This window comes from Saccopteryx leptura, chromosome 3, assembly GCF_036850995.1.
Source record: "Saccopteryx leptura isolate mSacLep1 chromosome 3, mSacLep1_pri_phased_curated, whole genome shotgun sequence".
Classification (NCBI taxonomy): Eukaryota; Metazoa; Chordata; class Mammalia; order Chiroptera; family Emballonuridae; genus Saccopteryx; species Saccopteryx leptura.
Window position 1 is genome coordinate 369803667 of NC_089505.1, and position 17617 is coordinate 369821283.

At 53.3% G+C, this 17617-nt stretch overlaps 1 protein-coding gene across 14 annotated transcripts in view; it reads right to left on the bottom strand.

Moving 5' to 3' along the window:
* Window positions 1–17617, bottom strand: part of PTK2 (protein tyrosine kinase 2) — a 192686-nt gene that overhangs the window by 38298 nt on the left and 136771 nt on the right. For all 14 annotated transcript variants that reach the window (XM_066379591.1, XM_066379590.1, XM_066379584.1 and 11 more), the window contains 2 exons: window positions 16677–16766; window positions 13415–13619 (listed from right to left, as the gene is read on the bottom strand). In XM_066379591.1, coding sequence (XP_066235688.1) covers window positions 13415–13619; window positions 16677–16766 — 295 coding nt within the window. The remainder of the gene's footprint in view (window positions 1–13414; window positions 13620–16676; window positions 16767–17617) is intronic.

The following is a 17617-nucleotide window of genomic DNA, read 5'->3' on the forward strand; positions in this document are numbered from 1 at the left end:
ATAAGCAAGCTATGACAAGGCCATGTGTGACACTCTTTCAGGCAGTGGACCCTCCATTTGAAACAGGTCCGTGGAGGCCATTCTCTGCCTCGGTTGTGCTGTGAAGTGGGCCACTCTGACCGCAGTCACTGCGCCCATAGGAACCACCCCTGGAGGTCACGTGAGGGGCTGGGCAGAGGCCCTGTCCTGCTCCATCCCCGAGTCCTCCACCTACCGCGTTCCCCGCCCTCCGACTCCCACCCCCCTGTCCGCATCCTGCGTGCCAGCTACCCCCGTTACCTGCGGGGTCTGTGCTCCTGCCACACAGCGGTCGCCCACCCTCAGCCCACCACTCCCACGGGCTGTGTGGCATCTTAACAACAGCGTCTCCGTGTTCCTCCGCGGGACACTCCACGCCACCAGGGACGGCCGTCTCCGTGTTCCTCCTCGGGACACGCAATGCCACCCGGGGAGGCCGTCTCCGTGTTCCTCCGCGGGACACGCAATGCCACCCGGGGAGGCCGTCTCCGTGTTCCTCCGCGGGACACGCAATGCCACCCGGGGAGGCCGTCTCCGTGTTCCTCCTCGGACACGCCACGCCAACGGGGAGGCCGTCTCCGTGTTCCTCCGTGGGACACGCAATGCCACCCGGGGAGGCCGTCTCCGTGTTCCTCCTCAGACACGCCACGCCACCGGGGAGGCCGTCTCTGTGTTCCTCCGCGGGACACGCCACGCCACCGGGGAGGCCGTCTCCGTGTTCCTCCGCGGGACACGCAATGCCACCCGGGGAGGCCGTCACCGTGTTCCTCCTCGGGACACGCAATGCCACCCGGGGAGGACGTCTCCGTGTTCCTCCGCGGGACACGCAATGCCACCCGGGGAGGCCGTCTCCGTGTTCCTCCGCGGGACACGCAATGCCACCCGGGGAGGCCGTCTCCGTGTTCCTCCGCGGGACACGCAATGCCACCCGGGAAGGCCGTCTCCGTGTTCCTCCGCGGGACACGCAATGCCACCCGGGGAGGCCGTCTCCGTGTTCCTCCTCGGACACGCCACGCCACCGGGGAGGCCGTCTCCGTGTTCCTCCGCGGGACACGCAATGCCACCCGAGACAGCCATCCCCTCAGTCTCAGCACTTAGTTCTCACACCAAAAACAACACGGCAAGATGCTGCTGAGAAACCTCAACGCATTGCTCGGAGTGGCAGGGAATTTAAGTGGATAAAATAATCTGTTTTCAAAACGGGAGACCATTTCATCAATGGAGTGCGGGTGCACACGTAGACGTTTCTCAACTTCCCATTTTACAGCTGCTGAAGGACCCAGAGCAATAAACTAGACTGCGGGTGTCAAGGAGGTCAGATTTAAACATATTTTCCCAAACTACAAATATTTTTAGTAGCAGTACATTCCACTGCAACTCTGAGCAGCCTAAGTGAACTGGCTGGGAGCCCTGTGCTCCCCCGGGGACAGAAACCGCTGTTTCCCAGCCTCAGGCGTTGGGGGGGGGGGGACAGCACACAGGTCAGCCGAGTCTTTGTTTACTCACCAGTCCTACCCGGAGAGGGTCGTGAAGAGGGGGAGGAAGGGGGCTTTATTTAATGTTGGTTTTACTTTTCACCTCCCTGCTTTAACAGAAGACGTCCTCAAAGAAATCAATCCAGAACGGACAGAGAAAGTCCTCCTGTTAGCTCTGATGTTTTCTTTCGGTCTGCGGTCTCCTGTGAAACCTGGACTCCCAGCCTTGGCGAGCTAGTCGGGGAGGTCTTACTAAATTTCTGCTTTGGAGCAACAAAACGTGATTTCATTTCTAAGGTATTTTCATGGAGAGCAAGGAAGAGGTCTGATTCCTTGTTCCCAGGACTGAGCTAAGACAGGTTCAGAGAGGAAAAGGGTCGTCAGCTGGAGTGGCCGGAGAGCGGTCAGGCGGCCCCAGGGGACAGGACAGGGTGGGGGTGGAGGGCTGCCTGCTGCTGAAGTCCCGACCTCAGCCCGGCTGGCCTGTTTCAACCCGTTTCCTCATTCGTGAGTGAGACTATGGTCTGTCCTCTCCATGCTCGGAGGGAGACACAGCGTGCAATCCCAGTTAACACTCTTGAAGCAGATACCTGCCTTACAGACTACAAGGAAGAAGCTTGTTTTAAATCTAGTTCTGTTGTGTTTTTCCTGAGGATAACTAGACTACTCTTCTTTTCTTTGAAACTAAAAGATATCCCTTCTCTTAAATATAATTTGCTTGAATAATTTTTGTTTTTGGGTAAAGCTTAGACTTTGATCACCTCAACATAATAATTTTATGGTGACATCACCAAATTTGCATTGGACATAAAAATCAAGTTTGAATTCATAGCTACCTTGTCTAATCTGAAAAATATCCAGAGAAACAGCAGCAAGAAATTGGAAGGAAAGAAGGCCAAGAGGGAAATGGCTTGTTTTGGCAATTCATGGGAATATCAGTTTTGAAACATGATCTCTTGTAATTACCCAGCATTGCCTCACCACGAAGGAATGGAATTGACCTTTTAACAACAACAGCAAAAGCCTGGCATCTTTGCAGAGAACAAGGTCGGAGCCTTGAGCTGAGGCAAGGGTGGCATACTTGAAACCAGCCGCCCAGGGCTGGGTGCCGCAGCCAGCGCGCCCGTGCGCACGCCCCACCCTTCCAACTAACAGGCCCCGCAGACGGAACACGCAGTTCCGTGTATACTCCAAAACCGCTCTTCTTCTTACATGTTATGTATCTAAGGTGGTAGGAAAAGACGCATTCTTGTTCGGTTGTGTTATTACTCATCTCAGAATTATTAAAAAAGTGATTTCCACTAAAATCGTGTTTTAAGCTGGTGATCTCTTTGTACTTTTTCCAAGTTCAAGTGGCTCCTATGTGACCACCCTCTTGTGGGTAGCAACTATGGACTGTGGACATCATCTGTGAGAGGAGGAGAGCCGCCCAGAGCAGCCAGGGTCTGGGGGAGCTGACCCAAGAGGAGGCAATGGCACAGGGGGACCCACACTTCCATGGCCGCTGGCCAGAAGCGGGCCCCCGTCTCACTGGTCTGAAGAGCGGGAAGACTGAGTTTGAGTCAGCAAGGTGGTGGGAAGTGAGAGGGGAAAACCCCAGGCAGAAGAGAGCCAGAGAGATGGTTCCTCAAATTCTGAGTCTAAATTCTGCCCAAACCTCTAGCGGACCCCAGAGCCAGACCCCTGTGGGGCAGGTTCCACGCAGCCAGGCCACGGCGAAGAGGGCTGAGCTGAAATCTGACGCTGCCGTGTGGAAACGCTGCAACCTGGGACGAGCCAAGTTCACTGTCTGCTGAAACCAACCAGCCAACTAACCCCAAATACTCTTCAGAGGAATATAACTGAATCCAGAGTCACAATGTCCAGGACAATCTAAAATCATTCAGTATACAAAAAAGATGAAAATGGGGTCCATTCTCAGGAGAAAAAAGAAATCTAAAAAAGGCTGACTCCAAAGATGACTCAGAAACTGGAATTAGCAGTCAAGGATTTTAAGAGCTATTATATTTATTAAAAAACATAAAACAAATTGTTCATATTAATGAAAAGATCATAAATGTCAGAGAAATAGAACTGTAAAAAAAAAGAACCAAATGAGAAACATAGTAACATAGTATCTGAAATTAAATCTCTATGAGATGAATAATTAATAGAGTGGAGATGACAGAAGAATCAGAGAACTTGAAAATAAATCTGAAAGGACACTACTGAAAGGGTTAATATACACGGAACTGAAGTTTTAGAAGAGAGAAAATGAACCAGAAAAAATATCTAAACATAAAGTAGGCAAAGACACATTTACAGGTTCAAGAAGCTCAGGGAACCTCAAGTATGATCAATAAAACGACAGTCACGCCTAAGCACATCTTAATAAACTGCTAAAATTCAAGGAAAAAGAAAGTCATGAAAGCAGCCAGAAAAAAGTGACAGATTACACAGAGAGGAACCACGACATGAAAGGCCAGGGACTTCCCGTAAGAAAGCACAGATGTCAGAGTGGAAAACAGCTTGAAAGTGAAGGAGAAGGCCATGCTGCCCACGTAGAATCTTCTACCCAGGGAAGTAGTCAGTTCCCTCTCAGACTAGCTGAACGGGAGGGGGTTCAGCACTGCAGACCGACCGTCAGAAACGCTGAGCAAGGCGAGGGAGACCCAAACAGGAGAAGAGTCCTCCGTGGAGGACGGGGAGCACTGTGTGGGCTTAATACAGAGGACGGTTCCTTCCTTTCCCGGGAAGGCTATCTGAAACACAAAGCACCGCCTGCGCGGTGAGGCTGCCCACACGCGAGCGCAGCATGCACGCGTCGGAGCGCGCAGGGCTAGGTGGGGCAGGGTCCCACAGGCGCAGTCAAGGACAGCAACCGACTCTCGATGGACGGAAATGGGTACTGTAAGCCATAGGTCAGCCACAGAAATACAATGCAAACATGTGGGGGGTTTGAGAGAGAAACAGGTGCAGAAGGCGAGCTGTTGGCCTCAACCCTCTTAGCCGGGAACAAGGGACGTGAGCCGGGACTCCTGGTCCTCTCCTCGGGGCGGTGGGCGCGCCCAGTGGGTAACAGGGACGGAGCAGTGCTTCCCCGCTGGTTCCCTGCCCCTCTGTGCTCCGAGAGGGCAGGGCCACCTAGATGCCGACCCCCGGCTGTCCACGCTTTCCCTGGTGTCTCTGGTGGTAACAACTCTGGGGACAACATCCAGTGGAGGGGGGGTGAAAACTGGACAGAGAATGCAATGGTGACGGACAAATGGAAGGGAGTCTCGGGAGCTACTGGGGTGTCCGAGGGCAGCGTGCAAACTGCAAATAGTAGAAATATGCAAACCTCACCTGGTAGAGGTCTCGCTTTACAAGGAAGCCGAGCGAGGGAGTGAACGGAGCGGGCAAGGTCTCAGGAGGGAGGGCGCACTGTGGTCTTGGAGTCAGGAGAAAGGGGTCCACCCCTGGTTAGCTTGGGTTCTCTACATGAAAGGGGCAGCAGTAACTCAGAACAGGTGATGTGCGTGACAACGATCTGAGAAGCCACGTAAAACAAAGGAATACTTTTTATGAAATGCAAGTTGAATCTCACTAGGAATTTGCTGACTTCACACGAAACCAAACTGGGGAGGTGTAACTACAAGAGACACGCGCAGAGCTCTGAACGAGCACCAGCGTGTGGCTGAGGACAGACAAGGGGAAGAGTTAGCCTTCAGCAGCAAACAGCTAAGACGTAACTTTTAGTGGAAACAATATATGTTTTACATTAAATTCCTATTAAATTACAATTTACTTTTTATTACTGGGAAGGTTAAGGTCAAAAACAAATATGAAAACTCTTAAAGGTTCAGGTGCTGTGAACATGTTAAGACGTATATAGGGAAACGAGAGTATTCCTCTAGATCTTATCTAGACTCGATAGGACAGTGACGAGAAGGAAAATACTGCTCTGGTGACTAAGGATGAGTTTACGCTCCACCTCCTAAAGGAATTTTGGAAGCAAACACAAAACCACTTAAAAAACCATACAGCAAAGAGGCACAAGTATCAGCACGTCAGTAACCAAACCTAGAGCCTCAATTCAGAGCTCACATTTTAGAATACATGATCAAAAGGATGAAAAAAGGTTGTGTAAGACGCTGTCCATACAGTAAAAATTATAAAATCTGTCTCCCTAAAACATCTATAAAATGTCAAAAAGACGTGCTTTGTATCTGGCGTCTGGGAAACAACAGCTACTTTCTACACCCGAAGACCCAGGCTTTCTGAACAGGAGCTGGTCCTCGTTCCACACCGTCAGACCCACCCCCAGGCCCCCGGGGTCCTTAGAAAGAGCCCGTAGACCCAGGCTTTCTGAACAGGAGCTGGTCCTCGTTCCACATCGTCAGACCCACCCCCAGGCCCCCGGGGTCCTTAGAAAGAGCCCGTAGACCCAGGCTTTCTGAACAGGAGCTGGTCCTCGTTCCACACCGTCAGACCCACCCCCAGGCCCCCGGGGTCCTTAGAAAGAGCCCGTAGACCCAGGCCTCCGTTCCACATCGTCAGACCCACCCCCAGGCCCCCGGGGTCCTTAGAAAGAGCCCGTAGACCCAGGCTTTCTGAACAGGAGCTGGTCCTTGTTCCACACCGTCAGACCCACCCCCAGGCCCCGGGGTCCTTAGAAAGAGCCCGTCGTTACTGGAGCCAGTGAAGCAGCTCAGTGTGCACCCACCAGAATCTCCAACAACAAGGAGACTTTAGATGACTTCACTTAATCCTGACAGCACGTGTAGATGGGATTTGTGACCCTGCTCTTACGGGGAGGCTGCCACTTTGCCCAAGGCCACACACCTCTAAACTCTAACCTTCACTACTACACACAGAACTCCTCAGCACCGGGTTCAGTTCCTCCACATTCAAGTGCCCTCTGTGCTTGCACTTGTGTGGGACACACACACACACACAACAGTGCTGCTGCCCTGAACTGGCAGCCTCAGAGACGGACTGAAATCAAGTTTGTGCCCTGAGCTGCTGCATCCCTTCACCTGGTTACAGTAGCGAGATGCCATAGGAAAAAAGCTGTAGAAATTTGGGGGTGTGGCTACTCCAGGTTACAGCTCTGACCAAGCATCTCTGCAAGGCCAGCTTTGAATGATAAAGTAACAGGCAAACATGATGATGTTAAATTAAAACACCTGCCCCCACGCAGCTGCAGACGGGCTACATGTCATGTGCGCGGTACCACCCACAGCAGGGAACTGCCCACAGGCACACTCTGGCATGGCTTGCCCCAGGCTCTGAACAGCAGGCAAACAGCTAAGATGTAACTTCAGAGCTCTGCACACGTCTCTTCAGGTCACCCTGGACTGAGCCTCACGGAAAACTTTCCCAACTGTTGCCCGCTGGTCGGGGACTGCAGACTCCATAGCAGCAAAATGCAACATACGCTGGACGTGACAATGAAACAAGCACAGTGAAAGGAACGAAGACCCTGCAACACAGAGCCAGGCCACCCTGCAGTCCTTGGTGTGCCTAGCTCAGCCGTGCTGCCCTTCTTGTCGGGGACTTTCTTTGGTTGATACTCAGAAACAAATGGAAGAAAACCTGCTGTAGGAATTCCTCGTCAAGTGTTTTCTCCCCGTCTTTCCCTTTTTACATAAACAACATTAACAAGTTGCTCACCGGTCATATCATGAGACAGAGCACTTAACCACATGTAGCCAGGGCTCGACCAAGGCGTAGAGCAAAGAGCAGAAGCTCGGGCCCTGCCCTTCGGGGGACGTGCCTGGGACCAGCCCAGACCCCAGGCCAGCCGCCTAGCCTCACAGTCTCAGCACACCGACACAGGGGACGTGCCTGGGACCAGCCCAGACCCCAGGCCAGCCGCCCAACCTCACAGTCTCAGCACACCGACACAGGGGACGTGCCTGGGACCAGCCCAGACCCCAGGCCAGCCGCCTAGCCTCACAGTCTCAGCACACCGACACAGGGGACGTGCCTGGGACCAGCCCAGACCCCAGGCCAGCCGAGCAAAGAGCAGAAGCTCGGGCCCTGCCCTTCGGGGGACATGCCTGGAACCAGCCCAGACCCCAGGCCAGCCGCCTAGCCTCACAGTCTCAGCACACCGACACAGGCACCAGCTGCCCTGCCCTTCGGGGACGTGCCTGGAACCAGCCCCGACCCCAGGCCAGCCGCCCAACCTCACAGTCTCAGCACACCGACACAGGCACCAGCTGCCCTGTGAGGACTGCGAAGTCACAGTGCAGCCTCGATCGGTGCCGGTCGTGACCGTCAGGACGAGTCCGCTAACTGGAGTGGGTGGGGACTGGAATTGGTGAAGACAGTGCTGCTGATCAAGGTCTTCACATGGGTTCAGTGACATCGAACCGACTCAAAACCAGGGACCACCCTCCAGGGTGATACTTAATGAGGACAGTGTTCTTTAAAAAACAGAAAAGATGAGGTGATTTGTCCCCACGCCACCCCGCTTCTCTGACCGAGCCATCGTGTGTGAAAACGGCAGGCCTGGAACCAAGGAGCACCCCCAAAGGGGTGCTCACACCAGCTGTGCTGGAGGCCGGGGGCGTCGCCGCGGCTGGGAGCTCGTCAGCACCTCCACTATGGAGGCCGGGTGGCATCCACTGACACCAGACTCATGCACACTGCCGACTCTTGGATGGACGCCCACTGGACACTCTTGCACACATGCTCACCAAGACGTTGACCATCATGGTCACACAGCAAGAGTCTCATGACACCAAACTGCAAAGGTCCAAATTTCCATCAACCGTGGATGCTGCACGGCACGAGAATGCACCACCGCCACCCGAGTAACGGGGTCATCTCAAATCACTGCACACAGACGAGTCACAGCTCAGAGACAGGCAGGACCACCACGCTGGGGAGCGGGAGGGCCACCCAGACTGGAGGAGGCCGGGCGTCAGGGCCTGGCAGTGCTGCACGCTTGTTCTGGGTGTGGTTACACGGGGCGCCCACGCTGTGCAGCCTCAGTGAGCTCTTCAGTTCTTGGAATGTTTATATGTTCACATCTTTGTATGCTAATATAAATGATGGTATAGCCTGACTGGTGGTGGTGCAGTGCATAGAGCGTCAACCTGGGACGCTGAGGTTCCAGGTTCAAATCCATGGTCCCATGCTCACTGGCTCAGCTGGAGCCCCCCAGTCAAGGTACATATGAGAAAGCAATCAATGAACAACTAAAGTGCCACAACTATGAGTTGATATTTCTCATCTCTGTTCTCTTCCTGTCTCTCTCTTTGGAAAAATAAAGTGATGGTATAAAACTTTAAATTGATAGTTTTATTTATTGCCTTCATTTGTTTAAAGGATTTAAGAAACTACACAGTAGCTTAAAAGGTATTCTTAAGCTGATAGGAAGGTGACAAGCCTTTTATAATGGCATAAATCCCTTCATCAAGCAGAGCCTGCTGGGGAATAGGACTCTGAGCACAAGCCCTGCGAGGCAACGACCAGCACCACTCACTGTGGGGTGCTGGCAGGGTAGCCGCCAGGCACGAACTGAACACACCAGGGTTAAACAGCTGTTTCATCCAAAAGCTAGTTAGTGCACTTATCCGCTGTCAGTCACACAGTGCCAACATGCTGGAGCACACACACAGAGAAACTTCACTGCAGACCTTTGTCAAATATCCCCACTGAGGGAGTTCTCACCCTCGACACTTGGCCACCTACAGGTCCGCCTCATTCTATGTCTCAGTGACTTCACGTCTGTGAATAAGGACACAGGATGTAAGGAGGACACATGAGTCACAGGGACCAACCCATGAGAGCATGACCAAGCACCTAGCAAGATTCATCCTGAGCCACTTGCTCAACTCAGAGTAAAAGCACATGTATGACCCAAAGGTGGGCGGAGCCCACAGGAACCTGAGTCTGTCTGCAGGGAGAATGGAATTTGGGAAACACTTTTAACTGCCCCAAGGTAAAGAATTCCGAAAATTTATTACTTTGTTAACATCTTGGATATAATAAAACTTGAAAAACTCAGTAAAAAAACCTAATTAATTATTGTGATACACCAGTGGTAGTCAACCTGGTCCCTACTGCCCACTAGTGGGCGCTCCAGCTTTCATGGTGAGCGGTAGCAGAGCAACCAAAATACAAATTAAAAGATAGATTATAAGTTGTTTTATAAAGATTTATTCTGCCAAACTTAGAGAAAATCCGACATAAAGTACTTGGTAAGTAATTATTATTATATGCTTTGACTTGCTGTAACTCTGCTTTATAAATTTTATAAAGTTACTTCCCTACTTTTTAATTTTTTCTACAGAGACAGAGAGAGAGTCAGAGAGAGGGACATATGGGGACAGACAGACAGGAACAAAGAGAGATGAGAAGCATCAATCATCAGTTTTTCATTGCGACACCTTAGTTGTTCATTGATTGCTTTCTCATATGTGCCTTGACCGTGGGGCTACAGCAGACCGAGTAACCCCTTGCTCGAGCCAGTGACCTTGGGTCCAAGCTGGTGAGCTTTGCTCAAACCAGATGAGCCCATGCTCAAGCTAGCGACCTCGGGGTCTCAAACCTGGGTCCTCCGCATCCCAGTCCGATGCTCTATCCACTGTGCCACTGCCTGGTCAGGCTACTTCCCTACTTTATAAATCACCATTACTGTGGAATCGGTGGGCGGTTAGAAAATTTTACTCCTAACAGAGATACAAAAGTGGGCAGTAGGTATAAAAAGGCTGACTACCCCTGTGATACACTGTTACATATAAGTGACCAAACCAGCCATTATATTAGTTAAATTTTATTGGCCTATTTGGTAGCCATTCTATACACGTTCAAACGCAAAGTTCAAGTTCATTTCTGACTAAAAGAGAACACAGAATAAATTAATTCTCAGTGGCCTGTGCTGTTGTGCACAGGAAGATACCCGTAAGTTATAGTCAACGTGTATACTATACTATATATTTTATATATATTATATTATTTGTTTACAGATGTGTGTGCATGAGAATAATGCTATTTAGTTCTAAAAGTTCGTCTTAGACAGTTTGTGAGGCCGTCTACCCTAACTGAGCAGTCCGTGAGCTAACATTAAAGCAGGCTCAGGTGCGCCAGCAGTGGACGCAGCGGCCGTGGGACCCGCGGCCCGGCCCGGCCCAGCCCAGCCTGGCGTGCAGGCGACCCCAAGGCGAGTATGACGATCCCTGTCCTCAAGGAGCTTCAGTCTAGTAGGGATGAGACATACTAGACTGTGAGCTCCTCGAGGGCAGGAAAAGCTGTGGCCGTCTCGCCCAGTGACCAGCACCGGGCTCAGCCAGCAGGGTGGGAGGGGGCGGTGACAAGAAGGACAAGTGCCTGGAGACTGAGGCGGGGCCCGTAGCTGGAGTCACAGCAGAGCCAGCATGGGGAAGAAGCCCAGAGCCAGGCAGGGTCTCACCGGGTGGCGAGGAGGTGCTCTAAGCACGAGGCCGGGCCAGTCTGGCCGGTGAGACAGGGCAGAGAGCTGCCCATACCTCAGGAGGGGAGGAGCACACACGTGTACATGCTCTGAGCCTCTGGCGGACACGAGCACGAGGGACCCCCCGAGGCTGCGGGGGGCAGGGTCACAGATGATGGAGGACGGCTCGGCCGGGTGGGCGGGGCCCTGTGGCGAGGCTGCTCCAGCTGTCAGCTCGTGGGCGGGTGAAGAATTGCCCATGATGCCAAGACAGGCATGAGGACAAAGGCACCGCTGTCACTACAGACGGGGAGGCCCTGAGGGAAGGCAGATCTGCTGCAGGACCTACGGGGCCGGGGCGGCCCGCGGCAGTCCGAGCACAGACCCTCTGGGGGGTCGTGGGAAAGGGCAGGCAGCGCGGAAGCGAAGACGGTCGGCCTGGCAGAGGGAGAGGCAGAGCTGCAGGGGCACTCCCAGGAGCCCGAACGGACGGGAGGAAGGGGCGGCCAGTGCACAGCCGGCCTCTGCCAGAGCAATGGCGCAGGGACAAGGGCAAGAGACAGGATGTCAGAGGAGCAGGTGGATGGCACTGGGGTCACAGGGGAGAAACTTCAAGGACAAAAATCTGTCAAGCTGTGAGGAAAGATCAAGGAGGAACAAAAGATTTGTGAGCAAAACATGAACTACCTCACACTCAAATCCAGCTCTCATGGTGAGAACACGTCGCAGGAGAATTCAGAAGTGAGAGAGTCAGCTTGGAGATGGCTGTCTGGAGACCCTGAAGACCTGGCCAGGGTCTTCAGGGCAGAGCTGCTCCGTGCCTGGACCGACCACACAGGGCAGGTGGGCCAGTGGCACAGGGCAGCAGTGCAGCTGCTTGGACAGCGTGCTCTCAGCCTGGAGAAACTGACAGCTGTCCCCTGCACCGGACCTCATTCTCTGGGACGGGACTGTGCTTTGCTGTTTACTGCAGAGCGCCACAGCTGCTGACTGGGTGCATCCTCAACTGCGGCCCGCCAGCCTCCCTTCCCCCTGGAGCCCCCTCACAAGGACACCGCGCAGCAGGCTAGTGGCCCGACAGGCACGAGGCTGCAGGAGGGGAGAGACGGCTGAAGCACCGAGGACGAGGTTAGGCCAGGTGAGCTCAGGGTCTTTAAGATCCTGGTATGTGGTAATCTTTATGAAAAAAGACTAAACTACAGCAAATAAAATACAATCTCACATAAAATCAGGGGTGTCCCCCAAGTATGAAAACAGGTGATACCGTACACAGTAAACTACGGCCCTGCTTGGTCACATAATTAAACTCTCTATGTGTATGTACTATATTAAAATATCTCAGGCCTGGCCAGTTGGCTCAGTGGTTGAGTGCTGGCCCAGGGTGCAGATACCCTGGGGTCGATCCCTACTCAGGGCACACATGAGAAACGACCATCTGCTTCTCTTCCCCTCCCTCTCCCCCTTTCCTCTCTCTTCACCTCCAGCAGGCAGTGGCTCAACTGGTTCGAGTGCATCAGCCTCGGGTGCTGAGAATGGCTCTGTGGAGCCTTTGCCTCAGGTGCTAAAAAATAGCTTGGTTGCAAGCATGGCCCCAGATGGGCAGAGCATTGGCCCCAGACAGGGGTTGCTGGGTGGATCCAGTCAGGGCTCATGCAGGAGTCTGTCTATCTCCCCTCCTTTCACTTAAACAAACAAATAAATAAACAAAACTATCTTGTTCATTAAAGTACTGTCAATATAGACCTCGATCAGACAGCTGTTACTTGAGCGCGCTAGGTGCCGGGGGCCAAGTGCGGGCTGCAGACGTGAGTGAGTCACAGCGGGGCACTGAGAGCTCGAGTGCAGCTTGGGGACACAGACAAACAAAGGAGAGTGTCCAGGCCGGGCGCAGGGCCGACTCTGTGCTGAGAGACATCCCTGCATGTGCCGCGGGGGCTGTGGCCATGCGGTGTGGCTCTGATAGAGCCTGGCACACAGTAGGAGCTTTCAGTGGGCAGCTGAGCAGCAACATGCATGTTTTCACTCAAGGAGAGTTCCGAAAAGGCACACTGAAAGAGTGGCTGTCCCTCTGGGCGGGACAGAGGAGGGAATTCCTGCAGGAGGTGACGTCTGACCTCGATTCTGCAGGTGGCACAGGGCTCATGGGGGCGGGGCACGCCTGAGAGAAGAGACAGCATGAGACGGCAGTGGCGCGCTGCCCGGGTGAGCTGCAGGCAGCCAGGGCGGAGGCGCTGCGTGACGTGAGGCTGCCCAGCAAAGCGGGGACCCTATTATGGATCTTGTATTCCACACTAAGTCAGTTAGAAGTTAGGGGAGAGAGATTTCACTACAATTTCAAGTATATTAAGATTTGAAGATATATCATCTACTTAAAGACTCTTGCAAGGTTTAAATAAATGAAAATCAATTTAAAAACTACGTTTGCCAAGAACTAGGTGAGCCTTAGGCACCCTGACAGCACGACCGTGAACGCTAGGACTGCAGGGAGAAGCAGCAAGCCTGCCCCAGCCCCGGCCCTCTCTCCCCCCACTCCTACCTGAGCTGAGCTTTGAGCTCAGTGAACCGGGGCCGCCTGCTGGGGTCATAGGCCCAGCATTTCGTCATAAGGCTGTAGAGGGTAGGAGGGCAATTTGGAGGCATTGGCAATCTTTCCCCATTCTCAATGCGCCCGATCACATCATTGTTCTTCACTCCTTGAAAAGGCTTCACACCATGCATCAGTATCTCCCACATACATACACCTGTGGAACGGGTGAGAACAGAACAGGGCACTTAGCAGGAGTCACGTCCGCGTGGGCACCAGAGCACCAGCTGTGTGGTTTGGCCAACCAGCTAAATAAAGCAGTATTCAATGAACTCTTTCTTGTAAGAGCGGCAACACTGACTTAATATATTGTGAATAATGAGATATTACATTATCAAAGAAAAAAACCAGAAGTTTTCTCAAGAGGTGTATTTCTCTGAAAACCCTGTCCTGGAGAACGGCCCAGCAGCACAGGCACCTCCTGGCTTAGAGAACAGTTCCGAGGCAGCAGAACGAGTCTGAGTCCCCCCACCTGTGTCTGTCCAACCTGCTCCTGGGCGCAGCAGCGGACCTGAGGCCTGACAATGAGAGTCCTAAGCAGAAGTGCCACGCGTTAGAGCACTTGGACCCCCGTCATGCTGTCCTGCTGGCTGGCCCGTGCTGGCTGAGGTGCACAGCTGCTAATTGGTCCCCTGTCTGGGCCTCCTCGTCCACAGCTCTGCCACCAGCCTCAGACAAGGTCCTCCCATCACACTCTACCCTTGAGACCATGCACTTTCTCGGTGTCGTCTGAATGCTACTGGGGCCTCCGCCTTCCAAATAAGTAAGTGCATCAAAGCTAAAATGGAGAATGCCGACCACCTGCAGAGTGACCGGGCCCAGGGCAGCCCCAGCGTGGGGGGTGCTTCTCCCGGTAGCGTCTGCTGTGTGGCACTAGGGGCCCTGAGGTCTTGCCACCCAAACGTGCCACCAACGTGCCCTCACCGGTGTCAGCCCCTCTGAGCAACGCCCCTTATTTCTTCTTCCCACTCCTCTTCTGAGGTGTGTGTGTGAGTGCTACGTGCTCTCCCCGGTTCTGCCCAGGAAACCTCGTCTCTCTGCTGCCGCGAGTGCGCCCCGCACACCAGCTGCCCTCAGGACGGGGCCGGGACTCCATGTCATCAGTTGCTAACATGGCGCGTTGCTCAGAGGAGAGGTGGATTTGATTTAGACCCTGAAATCATTCAAAACCCAAGACTTTTCAAGAGTGCAGACTACTGCCTCAGTTCTGCTTTCACAGCAGAAATGACGACATTGTCATGTCTGGAGACCTTGATGAACTGCTGGCATCCTTCTCTGAATGCACACGGTGTCCTTACCCTCACACCTCAAATTCCTTTATTTATTTATTTATTTATTTATTTATTTATTTATTTATTTTGTATTTTTCTGAAGTTGGAAACGAGGAGGCAGTCAGACTCCCGCATGCACCCGACCAGGATCCACCCGGCATGCCCACCAGGGGGCGATGCTCTGCCCATCTGGGGCATCACTCTGTTGCAACCCGAGCCACTATAGCGCCTGAGGCAGAGGCCACAGAGCCATCCCCAGCGCCCGGGCCAACTCTGCTCCAGTGGAGCCTTGGCTGCGGGAGGGGAAGAGAGAGACAGGGAGGAAGGAGAGGGGGAGGGGTGGAGAAGCAGATGGGCGCTTGACTGGGAATCAAACCCGGGACTTCCACACGCCGGGCCAATGCTCCACCACTGAGCCAACCAGCCAGGGCCTCATACCTCACATTTCTTTCACTGCTATATTTTGTCAAATCTAGGATGCCACTAACTATAAGATACACCATTATTTTGTAGGACCAAAAAGGGAAATGCTGCCACCTAAATTATGATACAATCCTTTGTTATCTCTTAGAATTATTTTTTCTTACCAAAAAGGTCTTTTAACTCATTCAGACAAAAAAAGTAGCAGAAATATGAACAAAACAGACAAAGTTCTTGTGAGTGCAGGCAAGTTGGCCACACCCACACGCCCCCACTAGCCCAAGTGTAAATGCCACTGCTCTGCAACCCAGCCCAGTGCCAGGGATGTGGAAATCTGAATAAAATCGGCATCTGACACTCTGATGTGTGGCATTTCCTTGAGGGGATAAGTAACTCACTCCCTAGGTCGCACAGCAAACAAGCGAGGTCATGGGCCGGAAGCCGCACCAGCTGGACGCCAGGGCCTTTCCCAGTCACGTCTGGCTACGTCCTGTTCTACGGAAGAGTCCTTCCTGAACCCAGCATCGGTCAGAGGCCGGAACGGCATTAACATCAACAGCAAGTGGACAGGAGAAAATAACTCACACATGATGTGTACGGAGTTACTTTTATTGACAGGAGAAGACACATAAACAGACTACCACTGGAGCAGTTTACAAGCTAGCAGAGAAGAGACGCACCCAAGACTATTCACAAGACTGACGTCAGAGTTACGGCAGGAAGAGAGCAGGAAACGCAGAGACAGAGGTCTTGTATCTGGACGCTACGCCTGCTACCCAAGGCTTCCTGCAGGAGGAACATTTCAGGCGACCTTGAAGTTACACAGAACTTCCACTGGGGGTGAGGGTGTAGGGCAAGGGGTCCAGGTGGAGGACTCACGGCAGGAGAGGGGTGGGGAGGGGTGAGGAATCTAAAGCCCACATGCAGCAGCTGAAGTGGGCAGTGTGGATGCACGAACCCCCCCCTCGCACCCTGGTTGGGAGGCGCTGCCGTCACAGCGGCAGGGGAGACAGCAGGGAGACGGCGGTGACTGGCGGAGCAGGCGGGAGGGACAGAGCGGACGTCAGAGAAGCAGGAGCGACAGAAGACGGAAGATTAAACTGTCAAGCCTGAGACGAGCCAGACGAACGCCAGGGTCCAGAAGAGAGAACGAGGCACGAGCTCAGAGCCTGGGTCTGAGGGGCTGCCACAGAGCAGGTGGACAGGGGAGCCATCTGAAGTCGGTCTCAGGAAAGGAATGAATGAGATGGCGGGGGGGGGGGCAGGAGACCTCCCGCGGGTGGAGGAGAGATGCAAAGGGAAGTCAGGGATGGGTGACAGGAGGGACTTGGCGGCGGGCGGCACGGAAGCCGTGCCAGGGAGCTGGCACACGCAGCTCCGCCACTGCTGGCTGAGGGAGCCGAAGAGGAGGGTAGTGCCGGGCGGCACACCACCCTGCGTGCTCTGGAGGGGAGAGCCTTGGTTCACTTTGCAGAACAGGTGAAACATAATTAGAGAAACACAAAACTTTTCACAATACTCACCAAACATCCACACATCACTAGCTGAGGTAAAACGTCGAAAATTGATCGACTCTGGAGCCATCCATTTAATAGGCAATTTTCCTTTGGAAGCTAGAAGATTAATTTTAGAAAGTGAATTTTCCTTGTTATCTGCTGAGGAACCTGACAGTTACAGCTAGGCTGAGATTCTATCAGGATACAAAGCTTCAGCTCTCTGAACCTTGGACTTCCATTTCTTTGGGAGAACCACTTTTCCTCTCCTCGACATTCTGGGGTGGGGTGGGGGCCGGGCGGTGAGAGGTGACGCTGTCCTCTCCTGTCCTCTCCGGGGACAGGTGAGGAGGGAGAAGAGGGAGCCCTTAGCCGGGGATGTCGGCTTGCAGCTCTGCTGAGCGGCCCCCCAGCTCCCCAGACAGAACTGGCCTGCAGGCTGGAGCTCTGCTTTAGGACTGACCTGCTACAGACACACAGCCAACTCCCACCCTGAAATCGCCTTGAATTCCGAACCACTGAGCCCAGGGAACTATTACATATGGATGCTGACCTCATATACAGTATAAGCTCTTTTTTTTTTCTTTTTGTATTTTCCTGAAGTGAGAAGCAGGGAGAGGCAGAGGGACAGACTCCCGTATGCGCCCGACCGGGATCCACCCAGCATGCCCACCAGGGGGCGATGCTCTGCCCATCTCGGGCGTTGCTCCATTGTAACTGGAGCCATTCTAGTGCCTGAAGCAGAGGCCATGGAGCCATCCTCAGCGCCCAGGCCAACTCTGCTCCAATGGAGCCTTGGCTGACGGAGGAGAAGAGAGAGACAGAGAGGAAGGAGAAGGGAAAGGGTGGAGAAGCAGATGGGTGCTTCCACATTCCGGTCCAAGGCTCCACCGCTAAGCCAAGTGACCAGGGCCACAGTATAATCTTAAATCCTAAAAACAACATATCCTGGTAGGTCCTCTTGTTTTCTC